Raw genomic sequence first — 13,717 nt, forward strand, 5'->3', positions numbered from 1 at the left:
TCCTTCTCCAAATGTTTTTACCTGAAGCAGCATTAAAGCTACCTCTGGTCTAATCCCACCAAGTTTGCAGTGAGTTATTTTTGTTTCTTGCAAATGTAATTAATTTTATTAATTTAAAGAATAAATTTTGTTTCTGAGTGTTTTCTTGACGCCAGCTCTGCTGAAATCTGATGCCCACTAAGAATTTTCCTGTGAATTCCATTTTGTTTGCAGCATTTTTATTCCTCATCACCTGAATTCATCAGGAATGGTTTTGTGTTGGAACGTGAAATGCAGGAACTCTCAGAACTTTGGGCCAAAGGTTAGAATTCAAACCAGGATTTGGTGTGAGACCTTGGAAAAGGCTCCCAAACTCAGGTGCTAGAAGTGAGAATGTGGATTTATAGTTTAAAGCAAAGACATAATAAGGTAGGAAGAGGAAAGTTCAGAGTTTTAGAGTTTAAGATATAGAAAAAACAAAAGTAGTTCCAGAGGTGAACAAGGAGTTCAGGATGCAGCACTGTGGGTTTGTGTGCCATAACGTGATGGCTAAGAAAGCTCGCACATGAGTCCATAAGATGAAATATTTAAAGATTAGGTCAAAACCATAAATATCCTTTTTGGCAGTGCTTTATTGGTCAATAGATCCTTTAAAAGTCTTGTGACTGAGGGTCTTGGGACTTTCTGGGCCATGCAATGAAGCTGTGAACCAAATTCACCATTCCTGCCTGTGTAGAAGAAAAATAAACCACAGAATCTAAAAACCTCAGCGCTCCCATCTCTGACTCACTTGGAATTCCTTCCCCAATCCCCATAGTTTTGCACAAGGAAGATCTTAAGCTAATTAGCCCCATTTTTGCTTTATTTCTTCTAATTTATTTCATTTCTGAGCTTCTATTGTCATTTCACTGGGAATATAATTTCGCAGTACTGAAGAACATTGCAGCTGCTCTCCCGGTTACTTCCAACACGTTATTCGTGCTCCACGAAACGAGTTTGGTATCACCACATTTCTGGGATGTAACTATTTAAAATGTGCTTTTTAATCCTGCCACCTTGTGTTCACAGCGCCCGCTGTACCACAGAATTCCCATTTTCCAGGATCAGCCACAGCGCTCGTCCATAGGGAAGAGAATAAGGAAAGCACGGGGAGAATGAGAATGTCAATATTTTATTTATGACCTCGGCGCGGGGTTTTTGTTGTTGTTTCTTTAACTGGGAAGAGAGAGGTGTTGGATGGACAGGGATGAGAATCAGGGAACACTTGGAATCCTCAAGGGATAATTTTTGGGGGAAGAAACCCAGGAGATCCAGTCCCGCTGGGCATGTCTGGTGGCACAGGGAAGCCCTGGAGGTGACCCAGCCTCAGCCATGGCCCGGAGCTCCAGGGCTTTCCAATTTGGGGTTCGGGATTTCCCATTTCACCCCAGAGAACTCAAGGAATTCCGACTTGTGCCCCCACGGAGCTGGAGCTCATTCCCAGTCATTAATTCGGGATTTGACCTCACGTGCTTCCTCCCGCGGGTCACCTCCGGCCTCGTGACCGGGGACGGGAGCCCGGGAACGGCCGGGGCGTGTTTTGGTGGGAAATTAGGGACAGGCTCTCCCAGCACAGCGTGGGCTGGCCCTGACCAGGCTCTCCGCGGAATGCTCACGGCCCCGAGGCCGCCGGAGCTCCGGGAGCGTTTGGACAGCGCTCTCAGGGTGGATTATCGGGCAGGGCCGGGAGGGGGCCATGGATGATCGCCCTTTTCCGCCGCTATTCTCAGATCCCGGCACCCACGGGCCGCGCCGCCCGCTCCGCCCTCAGCGCCGGGCCGGGCCCGCCCCCCGGGCCGCCCCGCCCTTCCCCCGCGCCTCCTCCAATCAGCGGCGAGGGGCGGGGCTGCCGCGGGGCGCGGGAACCTCCGGGCCGCGCTCCCATTGGCCGCAGCCCGCGCGCCGCCGGGCCCGCGCGCGCCGCCATCTTAACGCGGGAGGCGCGCGGCGCTGAGGGGCGGCCGCGCCGGGGGGAGGCGGCGCGGTGGTGGCGGTGTCGCCATGAGCGCTCCCGGCCCCCATCCCGAGCCCGCCGCGCCCGGCCCCGAGCCCCAACCCGCCGCTCCCCAGCCCGCCGCCGGCTCCAGCCTCGGCCCGCTGCTCCGCACGCTGGAGGACCCCGGCGCGCCGCCGGGAGAGCTGACGGACGCGCACCTCACCATCGTCAGGTGGGCGCGGGGGACGCGCACGCTGCCCGAGCGGAGCGGGCGGCCCTGAGGGATCGGGGCGGGCGTGCGGAGCGGGAGAGCCGGGAGGGCCGTCGGAGCGGGACCTGCCGGCATGGCTGGGGCAGCGTGGCCGAGGGGGGACATGCGGGGCTGGGGGGAGGGAGAGGAGGAGGAGGAGGAGCAGGGAAGGGAGAGAGGGAGGAGTGAGGGGAGGAAGAGGAGGAGGAAGGAGCGCATCTCCACAGGATCTGCGCATCCCAGAGCCTCGCTGCCCCTTGGATTCCTGGGGGATCGTCAGAGTTACGTTAGGAAATAATAACTTTATTGGAACGATAAAGCTTTGCAGCTTTATGACTGGAAGGATGAAGTTTTTAGTTAGCATTTGCCGCGTTTTCATTGCATTTTTTTTTGGAAGTTGCATCTTGCGCATGAGGTTGTGCCTTTACCCGCATCTGCCCGGTTTTGCCATGTGCAAAGGCACGATCCCTTTCTCTCAGTGTTTTCCTTCGGTCCTGCAGTGAATTTATGACTGTAAGGATGAAGTTTTTAGTTAGCAATTGCCATGTTTTCATTGCATTTCTTTCTGGAAGTTGCATCTTGCCATGTGTTTGTGCCTTTACCCGCATCTGGCCGCTTTTACCATGTGCAAAGGCACGACCCCTTTCTCTCAGTGTCTCCCTCCGGTCCTGCGGTGAATTTAAAACTGTAGCTACTCACATAGCAGATTTTACAGGTTTCTAGAAATAACTGACAGCAAAAAAACCCTCCCGATGTAAATATTAAACATCAACAGGTTTCTCAGGCTGTCCCTGGCTGACTGAACTCAGCACGCTTTGGGATTTGCAGTGAGAAGCTGATGATTAACGTTTTATGGGATAATTGCAGCTTTTCTCCAAGAATGTTCCTCACATATGAGCAAAGTCATCCTTGCTGCTGGTCAGACCAGGATTTTCCTGCATTCTGGGACTGCTCGTGAGGAAGATGCTTTTTCAGCTCCTGTACTTCTGTTTTTTTCTAATTTGCAGCAAGTCATTTAAAGTTTGCATGCTAAATTTTAACGTTGTTATAGGAGCTGGCCAACAAAATGAAAGCCCTTAATGTTTTTATGAGTGTTCTTTAGGCAGAAAAGGAGACATTACTCACTTTATGCTATAACATAGGATTTTGCTGCTGGGTCAGACCTTGTGCTGGCATTTCTGCTCCTTAGCTCTTTCAGTGTTTTGTTGGTTCCCTTCAAGAAAATATGCTGCTGTGTGTCAGAAGATAAAAGTTGAGTCAGTTACGAAGTATTTAACGTGAAAATATTGTTTGTTTTCCCTCCTCGTTGCAGTCGCTTGAGTGGTGAAGGAGGCAAAGCATTCACTGCAGACTTCAGGAAACACTTCCCTCAACTCTGCAAGGTGTTCAAGGTATGGTTTTTACACTCAGTTCTCTTCCACTTCAGTGAACAAAGATATATTTTGGTGAGCAAGGTCAGTGGGCAGAGAAAGACTCAAATTTCAGTTCATTTATAGAGTCACAATCATTAAGGTTGGAAAAAACCTCTGAGTCACGGAGTCCAACCTTTAATAGGAATGCAGAGCAGGAAAGGGTTTTTTTGGCATAATAGATCATTCTTGTGATGAAGAATTACTGCATTAAAAACCAAAATGCTGGGGCTTGGATGTGGTCAGGCAGCATCCCACAGTCAAATCTAATCTTCCAGCCAGGAGGGACAGTGTGTCCTGAGTGCCTTAGAAACATTTCAGAATTCAGAATATGCAGAAAATGTCAAGGCTTTTTAAGCAGTAATGTCCAGGTTGTTCTTAGCCATTTTTCCCTTCTGTCTCAGAAGCCTAAAAACAATTGGAGAGTCAGGTGTGGGAATACAACATAGAGAGCCAAAGTGAAAACCTTGGGATGTTTGGGATTTATTTCATTAAAGATGCTTTTATTACAGAGAGCAAAAATGCCTTCAGCCCCTCAGATTGTTTTACTGATTTGGTGTGTCCAGAATTCAGGGAGGGTTTCCTGCCTGGGTGGGTTTTTCACCAAGTGTGTGTTTTTCCCAGCTTCCCAGCATTGTTGGTATTCAGACAATAAACTCAAGATTTCTGTTACTTTTCTAACCTGACATTCTGTGGATTTGGGTTTTTTTATTGTTTTTCTCCAGGCCCACATTTCCAGTCCAAACTTGGAGCTCAGTAATGCAGCATTGCAGGCCTTGGGCTTCTGCACTTTTAATTCCAACAACACAGCTGAATTATCTGGTGAGCAAACAAACTGTGACTATAAATATATCACCAGAGCTCTTTCTTTATGTTTTTCTTAGCATTTGTTTTCATTTTGGCCAGGATTTGTTTATAATATGAACAGTGTGATGAGTTTATTAATTACATCTTGTACATAAGTGTGGTGATGATTTTTCATGCTGTTACACCGATTCTGTTTTACAAACTTCTGGTTTCATTAAATGCTTTGGTAGCAATTAGTACAGTAATTAGTTGTGTGGAATTAGTGATCAAAAAAATATATTCTTATGGGAAAAGAGTGAAGAACCTGTTTGTAGGATCTGGGAGTGCACAGTAGAGCTTTTCCAGCTTTTTCTTGGAGATTTCTGTGTTCCATCAAATCATGGACTGGTTTGAGTTGGAAGAGACCCTTAAAGGTCATCTAGTCCAGCCCCAGCTATGTCAAATTAATCCAAAATCTTATAATGTGCATTCCTAGAAAGTGCTAAATCCCCTTCACAAAAGGTTTTGCTTTTGAGAACTTGAGGCTTTGCCTCAAGGCAAAACCACAGGTTTTTGGTACCAGGGGAGAGGGCATTTCTCCTGTTTGAAATTGGTTCTTTTAGTTCTTCTACTCCACTTTTTCAGTGCCTTCTGCTTTCCTATAATGCAAAATTCCCCCTGATTTCCTGTGAGAACGAGGCATTTCTAAAAATGTCTGTGTGCTATCTTTCTTTGCTCTCATTTTTTCTAGCCAGCTGATAAATAACAATTTTATTACAGAATGTCAGGCTCCAGAAGTCACAAAGCCCTGGAAACAATGGGGAGTTGGGAAGGGAGGGAGGACAAGCAGCTCCTGTACCTCTGAGTGTACTTTTGGCTGGGGAGAGGAGTGAGAGTGTCCTTCCATTCCTCTGACTGTGGGGGCAGTCACCCACAGAGTGCACATTTGCCAAAAATCTGACTTTTTACCCTTGAATTTTAAAGGAACACGTTTCTCCATCTGTGTTCTTAGTTGGATCTAAGTCCTGTATTAACTTTATTAATTTTTATGTAATGAGCTACAATTTTACCACAATTTTACTACAATTTTGTTACTTCAGTAACAAAAAGCTCTTCTAGGCTCTAAAATAAATTTATGTCAAGTTATGACCAAAGTGCTGCTAAATTCACTTAAAATCCAAGAGGTTTTGAATAATTAAATATTCATCTTTAGCTCAGGTGTATTTAACTAAAACTGGCTTCTAATTTTATAGATTCTTATAACGGTAATACAGATGCAATGCATGTATTAAATTTATTATTATTTTATTTTTTCTATTTTTCTATTTTTTATATGAAATACTTTTATATATCCACATACAAATTTTTATATTTTTTTACATTATATATTTTTATATTTCTATATTATTTTATTATATTCTATATAGCTATATTATATCAATATCGATATTATATATATGAATATACATTTAATATTTTTATTATATTATATTATACTATAATAAATTATATTATAATATATTATATTACTATGTATTATATTACTATGTATTATATTACTATGTATTATATTACTGCATATTATATTACTGTATATTATATTACTGTATATTATATTATTGTATATTATATTATTATATATCATTGTATATTATAGTATATTATATGCATATTATATATAATTTATATGTATATAATATATTATATATTATATATGATGTACATAATATAGAATATATTATATATAATGCATGTTATATATAATATGTAATATAGTATTATATATAATGTATATTATATATAATATGTAAAATAATATTATATTATGTATTACATATAATATGATATAATGTTTATATAATATTATATTATGTTATGTTATATATATAGTATATTCTATATACATATACATTATACATATTATATATAACATATAATATATTATATTGGTAATAAAATGAAAATAATTTTATTATAATTAATATAATCGAATATTATTATAATGTTAATATATATTAATATTGTAATATTTTAATATTAATAGGTGATAGTTGTGTATTGATTTTTATATTATTAATGCTAATAATATTTCCAGCTTTCTGGCTACTTTAGTAGGAGAGGAGCTGCTCCAAAGTGATGTTTAAGGCAGTAAATCACTGGGACTTGCAGCTGAATGGGTTGTGGGCACATTGAAGTGAGCAGAATGACCTGGAACGGGTTGCAGTGGCTGTGAGGGTTTGGTGTGTGCTCTGTTCAGGCACTGTGAGGGTTTGGTGTTTGCTCTGTTCGGGCACTGTCAGGGTTTGGTGTGTGCTCTGTGCAGGCACTGTCAGGGTTTGGTGTGTGCTCTGTCTCAGGCACTGTGAGGGTTTGGTGTGTGCTCTGTGCAGGCACTGTGAGGGTTTGGTGTGTGCTCTGTTCAGGCACTGTGAGGGTTTGGTGTGTGCTCTGTTCAGGCACTGTCAGGGTTTGGTGTGTGCTCTGTTCAGGCACTGTGAGGGTTTGGTGTGTGCTCTGTGCAGGCACTGTGAGGGTTTGGTGTGTGCTCTGTGCAGGCACTGTCAGGGTTTGGTGTGTGCTCTGTTCAGGCACTGTCAGGGTTTGGTGTGTGCTCTGTTCAGGCACTGTGAGGGTTTGGTGTGTGCTCTGTGCAGGCACTGTCAGGGTTTGGTGTGTGCTCTGTGCAGGCACTGTGAGGGTTTGGTGTGTGCTCTGTTCAGGCACTGTCAGGGTTTGGTGTGTGCTCTGTGCAGGCACTGTGAGGGTTTGGTGTGTGCTCTGTCTCAGGCACTGTGAGGGTTTGGTGTGTGCTCTGTCTCAGGCACTGTGAGGGTTTGGTGTGTGCTCTGTTCAGGCACTGTGAGGGTTTGGTGTGTGCTCTGTGCAGGCACTGTCAGGGTTTGGTGTGTGCTCTGTGCAGGCACTGTCAGGGTTTGGTGTGTGCTCTGTGCAGGCACTGTCAGGGTTTGGTGTGTGCTCTGTTCAGGCACTGTGAGGGTTTGGTGTGTGCTCTGTTCAGGCACTGTGAGGGTTTGGTGTGTGCTCTGTTCAGGCACTGTCAGGGTTTGATGTGTGCTCTGTGCAGGCAATGTCAGGGTTTGGTGTGTGCTCTGTTCAGGCACTGTCAGGGTTTGGTGTGTGCTCTGTGCAGGCACTGTCAAGGTTTGGTGTGTGCTCTGTTCAGGCACTGTGAGGGTTTGGTGTGTGCTCTGTTCGGGCACTGTCAGGGTTTGGTGTGTGCTCTGTTCAGGCACTGTGAGGGTTTGGTGTGTGCTCTGTTCAGGCACTGTGAGGGTTTGGTGTGTGCTCTGTTCAGGCACTGTCAGGGTTTGGTGTGTGCTCTGTTCAGGCACTGTCAGGGTTTGGTGTGTGCTCTGTGCAGGCACTGTCAGGGTTTGGTGTGTGCTCTGTGCAGGCACTGTGAGGGTTTGGTGTGTGCTCTGTGCAGGCACTGTGAGGGTTTGGTGTGTGCTCTGTGCAGGCACTGTCAGGGTTTGGTGTGTGCTCTGTGCAGGCACTGTGAGGGTTTGGTGTGTGCTCTGTTCAGGCACTGTCAGGGTTTGGTGTGTGCTCTGTTCAGGCACTGTCAGGGTTTGGTGTGTGCTCTGTCTCAGGCACTGTCAGGGTTTGGTGTGTGCTCTGTTCAGGCACTGTCAGGGTTTGGTGTGTGCTCTGTTCAGGCACTGTCAGGGTTTGGTGTGTGCTCTGTGCAGGCACTGTGAGGGTTTGGTGTGTGCTCTGTTCAGGCACTGTGAGGGTTTAGTGTGTGCTCTGTTCAGGCACTGTGAGGGTTTGGTGTGTGCTCTGTTCAGGCACTGTGAGGGTTTGGTGTGTGCTCTGTTCAGGCACTGTGAGGGTTTGGTGTGTGCTCTGTGCAGGCACTGTGAGGGTTTGGTGTGTGCTCTGTGCAGGCACTGTCAGGGTTTGGTGTGTGCTCTGTTCAGGCACTGTCAGGGTTTGGTGTGTGCTCTGTTCAGGCACTGTGAGGGTTTGGTGTGTGCTCTGTTCAGGCACTGTGAGGGTTTGGTGTGTGCTCTGTGCAGGCACTGTCAGGGTTGGGTGTGTGCTCTGTTCAGGCACTGTCAGGGTTTGGTGTGTGCTCTGTTCAGGCACTCTGAGGGTTTGGTGTGTGCTCTGTGCAGGCACTGTCAGGGTTTGGTGTGTGCTCTGTCTCAGGCACTGTCAGGGTTTGGTGTGTGCTCTGTGCAGGCACTGTCAGGGTTTGGTGTGTGCTCTGTCTCAGGCACTGTCAGGGTTTGGTGTGTGCTCTGTTCGGGCACTGTGAGGGTTTGGTGTGTGCTCTGTTCAGGCACTGTGAGGGTTTGGTGTGTGCTCTGTGCAGGCACTGTGAGGGTTTGGTGTGTGCTCTGTCTCAGGCACTGTGAGGGTTTGGTGTGTGCTCTGTGCAGGCACTGTCAGGGTTTGGTGTGTGCTCTGTTCAGGCACTGTCAGGGTTTGGTGTGTGCTCTGTTCAGGCACTGTGAGGGTTTGGTGTGTGTGCTCTGTTCAGGCACTGTGAGGGTTTGGTGTGTGCTCTGTGCAGGCACTGTCAGGGTTTGGTGTGTGCTCTGTTCAGGCACTGTCAGGGTTTGGTGTGTGCTCTGTTCAGGCACTGTGAGGGTTTGGTGTGTGCTCTGTGCAGGCACTGTGAGGGTTTGGTGTGTGCTCTGTCTCAGGCACTGTCAGGGTTTGGTGTGTGCTCTGTTCAGGCACTGTGAGGGTTTGGTGTGTGCTCTGTCTCAGGCACTGTGAGGGTTTGGTGTGTGCTCTGTTCAGGCACTGTCAGGGTTTGGTGTGTGCTCTGTGCAGGCACTGTCAGGGTTTGGTGTGTGCTCTGTTCAGGCACTGTGAGGGTTTGGTGTGTGCTCTGTTCAGGCAGTGTGAGGGTTTGGTGTGTGCTCTGTTCAGGCACTGTCAGGGTTTGGTGTGTGCTCTGTTCAGGCACTGTGAGGGTTTGGTGTGTGCTCTGTTCAGGCACTGTGAGGGTTTGTGTGTGTGCTCTGTGCAGGCACTGTCAGGGTTTGGTGTGTGCTCTGTTCAGGCACTGTGAGGGTTTGGTGTGTGCTCTGTGCAGGCACTGTGAGGGTTTGTGTGTGTGCTCTGTTCAGGCACCGACGTGCAGGAGCTGCTGGCAGCAGTGAACAGCGTGGCTGTGAAATGCTCTGACAAGAACACTCGCACTCGGGCACTTTGGGTCATCTCCAAGCAGGCATTTCCTCCTGAAATTGTTAGGAAGGAGGTAAGTTTTACACTGTTCTTCTGGTGGTCTCATTTCTCACAGAGAGGAGCCTTCAGAAGTTGTTTAAAAGAAGATGAGTTTCTTCATTTCTCCTTTTGGTGCTGCCCTTTCTTAGAGAGAGGAGGCAAATTATTTCTCACTCTCCACTCAGTAGCTTTTGAATCCAAAGGTTGTTTCCCATCAAATCTGACACCCAAGTATCAATTCTTGGAAAACCTGAGCCACAAATGACTGCTCTCCTTGAGGGGAAAGCTGCAATGTGAGCAGTTCTATCAGAAAGCAATGAAATATCACAGGGCAGAAAATTATGAATATTCCAGTTTAAAATGACACCTGGCATAATCCAAACGGAATCCTGGAAAATGAAATGTCCCGATTCCAGCTCCTCCTGGAATGATTTGTGTCCAGGTGCTCACTGTGCTGTTCCCTTGTTCCCTCAGGTGTCCAATATTCTCTCTACCCTGGAAACAATCCTGACTAAAGGAGAAGTTCAGTCTGTTGTGGTTGAGTATGAAGCACTTAATGTCATTATCCGGTGAGTGCTCTGCAATATTCCACTGGCAGCATTCATTTCAGGGGGGAAGCTTTTTATACAAAACCCAGGTGGCACTAAATGCTCTAAAGGAAAAACTCCTAAGTTTTTATTGTGTTTAGGTTTGTTTGTCTCCTGGTTTTCACTGGGCTGGAGGTGGTTGCTGGGTGCTGTGGGTGGATTTGGGATGGGAATGGTGCTGATAACACCGGGGCTGTTGGAGTTAGTGCTGAGCAGAGTTTGCTCTGAGTCAAGGACAAGGGGACACAGCTGGCACTGCTGGCCAGGGGATATTCCATGGAATTGTGCCCAGGGTGAGCTGGGGAGCTGCTGGGCTGTGCACCACTTGTTTGGTGTATTATGATAATTAAAATATTGCCTTAATTATAACATCATCATCCTGAGGCAGAAATTAGAAATACTGCTTTCATTTTTAGTGGCTCTGTGGGAATGACTTCCCACCTCTCACCTGTGCTTTCCAAGTCATGTTCTTCATATTGTATCCAGAACCTGCCTGCTTGAGAAATAGAAATTCTCTGCCATTATTTGGGGGTTTATTTAAAAATATCTTATTTAGAAATAACCCCTTGGCAACACATTTTAGTGCAATGTTTCCCATCACACTGTTGAAATTCCTGTCTATTCAATTCCTGTTGAAATTCCAAAAGTGACTTTTTAGGACCATCACTGTGAGCACGTTGTTCTGGTCAGCAGAACTGAAATATTCAAATTTTACCTTTATTTAGTGCTAATTTAATTTCTGTATTAGTAAATACATAGAGCTTCTATATTTACTCATTTTTAAGTTTTTTCTTTAACTTCTGGCATTGGATTTGAGCTGCAAATCCATTTTAAATAGTTCTTTTAAACAGTTCTTGTCCTTTGGCTTTAATAAAATGACTTGAAAGGCAGAACTTTTCCTTAGTGCAGCAAATTCTCCTTAAACTGTAGAGATGGGGATTTTGACTTTCCTGGGGAAAAGGGGACTTTAAAAAATTCCAGGATTTCTAGATTAAGGCTAACTTGAAAATATGCCAGATATTCCCATTTTTGCACATTTTTTGGTGCGAGTGGGCTGGTGGAAACGTGTGGAATTTTGTCATGCTGCGCTGTAACAGTTTGGGAATGGGAGGATAAAATCAGAGCTCTGAGCAGCCAGTGCTGAAGGAGTGTGTGCAGCCCTGGTTTGGATTTGGCCAGGATCTGCTGGAGCTGTTCCACCTGTGTGGGAGCTGCCTGGGAGCTCCAGGGATGCTTCATGGCCAAGCCTTCCCTGGCCATTGGGAATTCCTGGCAGCTCTCAGCTCCTGGGCCCAAAGTGTTGGGGTGAAATGGAAAACACAGCTCTGTCAGGCTGCTGTGCTTCTGGAGAGGTTTATCTGAAATTACATTGGAACTTTGCACTTTTACTACAATCTCAAAATACAATTGATTAAAAACATTTGGGATGGTCTCCTATAAATCCTGGATTGAATTAGAGCATTTATTGATTATTATCTTTGTATCAGAGATTGACACAAAGATAACTTGAGTGCCTGAATGGCTGTTGGAGATCTGTAATCTCTATTTTTTTTGGGATTAAAACTTTATTTAGAAATTTTGGGATGGTCTCCTGTAAATCCTGGATTGAATTAGTGCATTTATTGATGACAGACATATAACTTGAGTGCCTGCTGTTGGAGATCTGTAATCTCTATTTTTTTTTGGGATTAAAAATTGATTTAGAAAATTTGGGATGGTCTCCTATAAATCCTGGATTGAATTAGAGCATTTATTGATGATACACAGAGAACTTGAGTGCCTGAATGGCTGTTGGAGATCTGTAATCTCTATTTTTTTTTGGGATTAAAAATTGATTTAAAAATTTTGGGATGGTCTCCTATAAATCCTGGATTGAATTAGAGCATTTCTTGATGATACACAGAGAACTTGAGTGCCTGAATGGCTGTTGGAGATCTGTAATCTCTATTTTTTTTTGGGATTAAAAATTGATTTAAAAATTTTGGGATGGTCTCCTATAAATCCTGGATTGAATTAGAGCATTTATTGATGATACACAGGTAACTTGAGTGCCTGCTGTTGGAGATGTGTAATCTCTATTTTTTTGGGGATTAAAAATTGATTTAGAAAATTTGAGATGGTTTCTTATAAATCCTGGATTGAATTAGAGCATTTATTGATGATACAGAGATAACCTGAGTTCCTGAGCTGCTGTTGGAGTTCTGTAATCCCTATTTTTGGGATTAAAAATTGATTTAAGAAATTAGGGATGGTTTTCTATAAAACCTTTATTGAATAAGAGCACTTATTGATGATACACAGATAACCTGAGTTCCTGAGCTGCTGTTGGAGCTCTGTAATCTCAATTTCTTTGATTTTTTTTTTTTTGGATCCAGCTTAATGGAGCAAGCTCCAGCCCAGATGGGAGCGGAGGCTGTGAGGTGGGCCAAGCTGATCATCCCCCTGGTTGTCCACTCCTCTCACAAAGTGCAGTTGAGAGGTGCCACTGCCCTGGAGATGGGCATGCCCCTGCTCCTGCAGAGGCAGCAGGAGGTGGCAGCTGTCACCGAGCACCTGATGACCACAGTGAGTGACGCTGCTTGGGGAGCGTTCATTGCATTTTCTGTGCATTGATAGCGATTTCGTGATGCCAGTGGTTTTAATGGGAAAAAATGGAGATGTAAATATTCACTGCCAAGAAGTGCCCAGCAACAAAGGGGATGGGACACAGAATTTGGAGGGAGGCAGGAAAGCAGAGCGTGCTCAGCCTTTTCCATGTCCTTTGAGTCCCCATCCTGTGCAGCAGCAGCAGCCCCTGCTCCTGCAGAGGCAGCAGGAGGTGGCAGCTGTCACCGAGCACCTGATGACCACAGTGAGTGACACTGCTTGGGGAGCATTCATTCCATTTCCTGTGCCTTGACAGCAATTTCTTGCCTGGTTTTAATGGGAAAAAATAGAAATGTAAATATTCACTGCCAAGAAGTGCCCAGCAACAAAGGGGATGGGACACAGAGTTTGGAGAGGGAGGCAGGAAAGCAGAGCAGGCTCAGCCTTTTCCATGTCCTTTGAGTCCCCATCCTGTGCAGCAGCAGCAGCCCCTGGGTGTCCTTGATGGAGCTGTTCATGTTCCCCTTCGCTTCCAGGACTGGCCTCGCTCGGCTCATTTGTTTTGCTTTATTTTCTGCTAAAAACCCAAAACCCAACCAAACAAGGGGGTGTTTGGGGACAGGGCGTGTTTTGACTTCAGAGTTGGAGGAAATGCAAATATTTGAAGAAATGTATTTCGCTTTGTTTGAATGACTTTGCCATTGTCAATAAGAGCCATAAATTTCAACTAAAAAGAGAATCAGGTTGTAGCAAATTCTGTGTGGTACAGAATGAAATCCTTGTGATGTGGGACCATCAGAAATGCTGCTCCACTTCCTCATGGCACCAAAAACTGTGGATTGGGCTGAGCAAAAGAAACTTGTGCTTAGTTTAGGTATATAAGTTATATATATTTCATTGTAAAAAATACATATAATATATATAATTATATATATTATGT

General features: G+C 45.0%; 1 protein-coding gene across 1 annotated transcript in view; it reads left to right on the plus strand.

Annotated features, from left to right (window-relative positions):
- The first annotated feature begins 2,019 nt into the window (after nucleotides 1-2,019).
- The window catches only part of RIF1 (replication timing regulatory factor 1), a 47,929-nt gene continuing 36,231 nt past the window's right edge, over nucleotides 2,020-13,717 (plus strand). The window contains 6 exon segments of the mRNA XM_054278411.1: nucleotides 2,020-2,186; nucleotides 3,517-3,595; nucleotides 4,339-4,435; nucleotides 9,508-9,638; nucleotides 10,079-10,173; nucleotides 12,567-12,756. Coding sequence (XP_054134386.1) covers nucleotides 2,020-2,186; nucleotides 3,517-3,595; nucleotides 4,339-4,435; nucleotides 9,508-9,638; nucleotides 10,079-10,173; nucleotides 12,567-12,756 — 759 coding nt within the window.

Source organism: Melozone crissalis, unplaced genomic scaffold (genome assembly GCF_028551555.1).
Source record: "Melozone crissalis strain CALT ecotype California unplaced genomic scaffold, PUWL_Pcris_2 ptg000023l_1, whole genome shotgun sequence".
Taxonomy (NCBI): domain Eukaryota; kingdom Metazoa; phylum Chordata; class Aves; order Passeriformes; family Passerellidae; genus Melozone; species Melozone crissalis.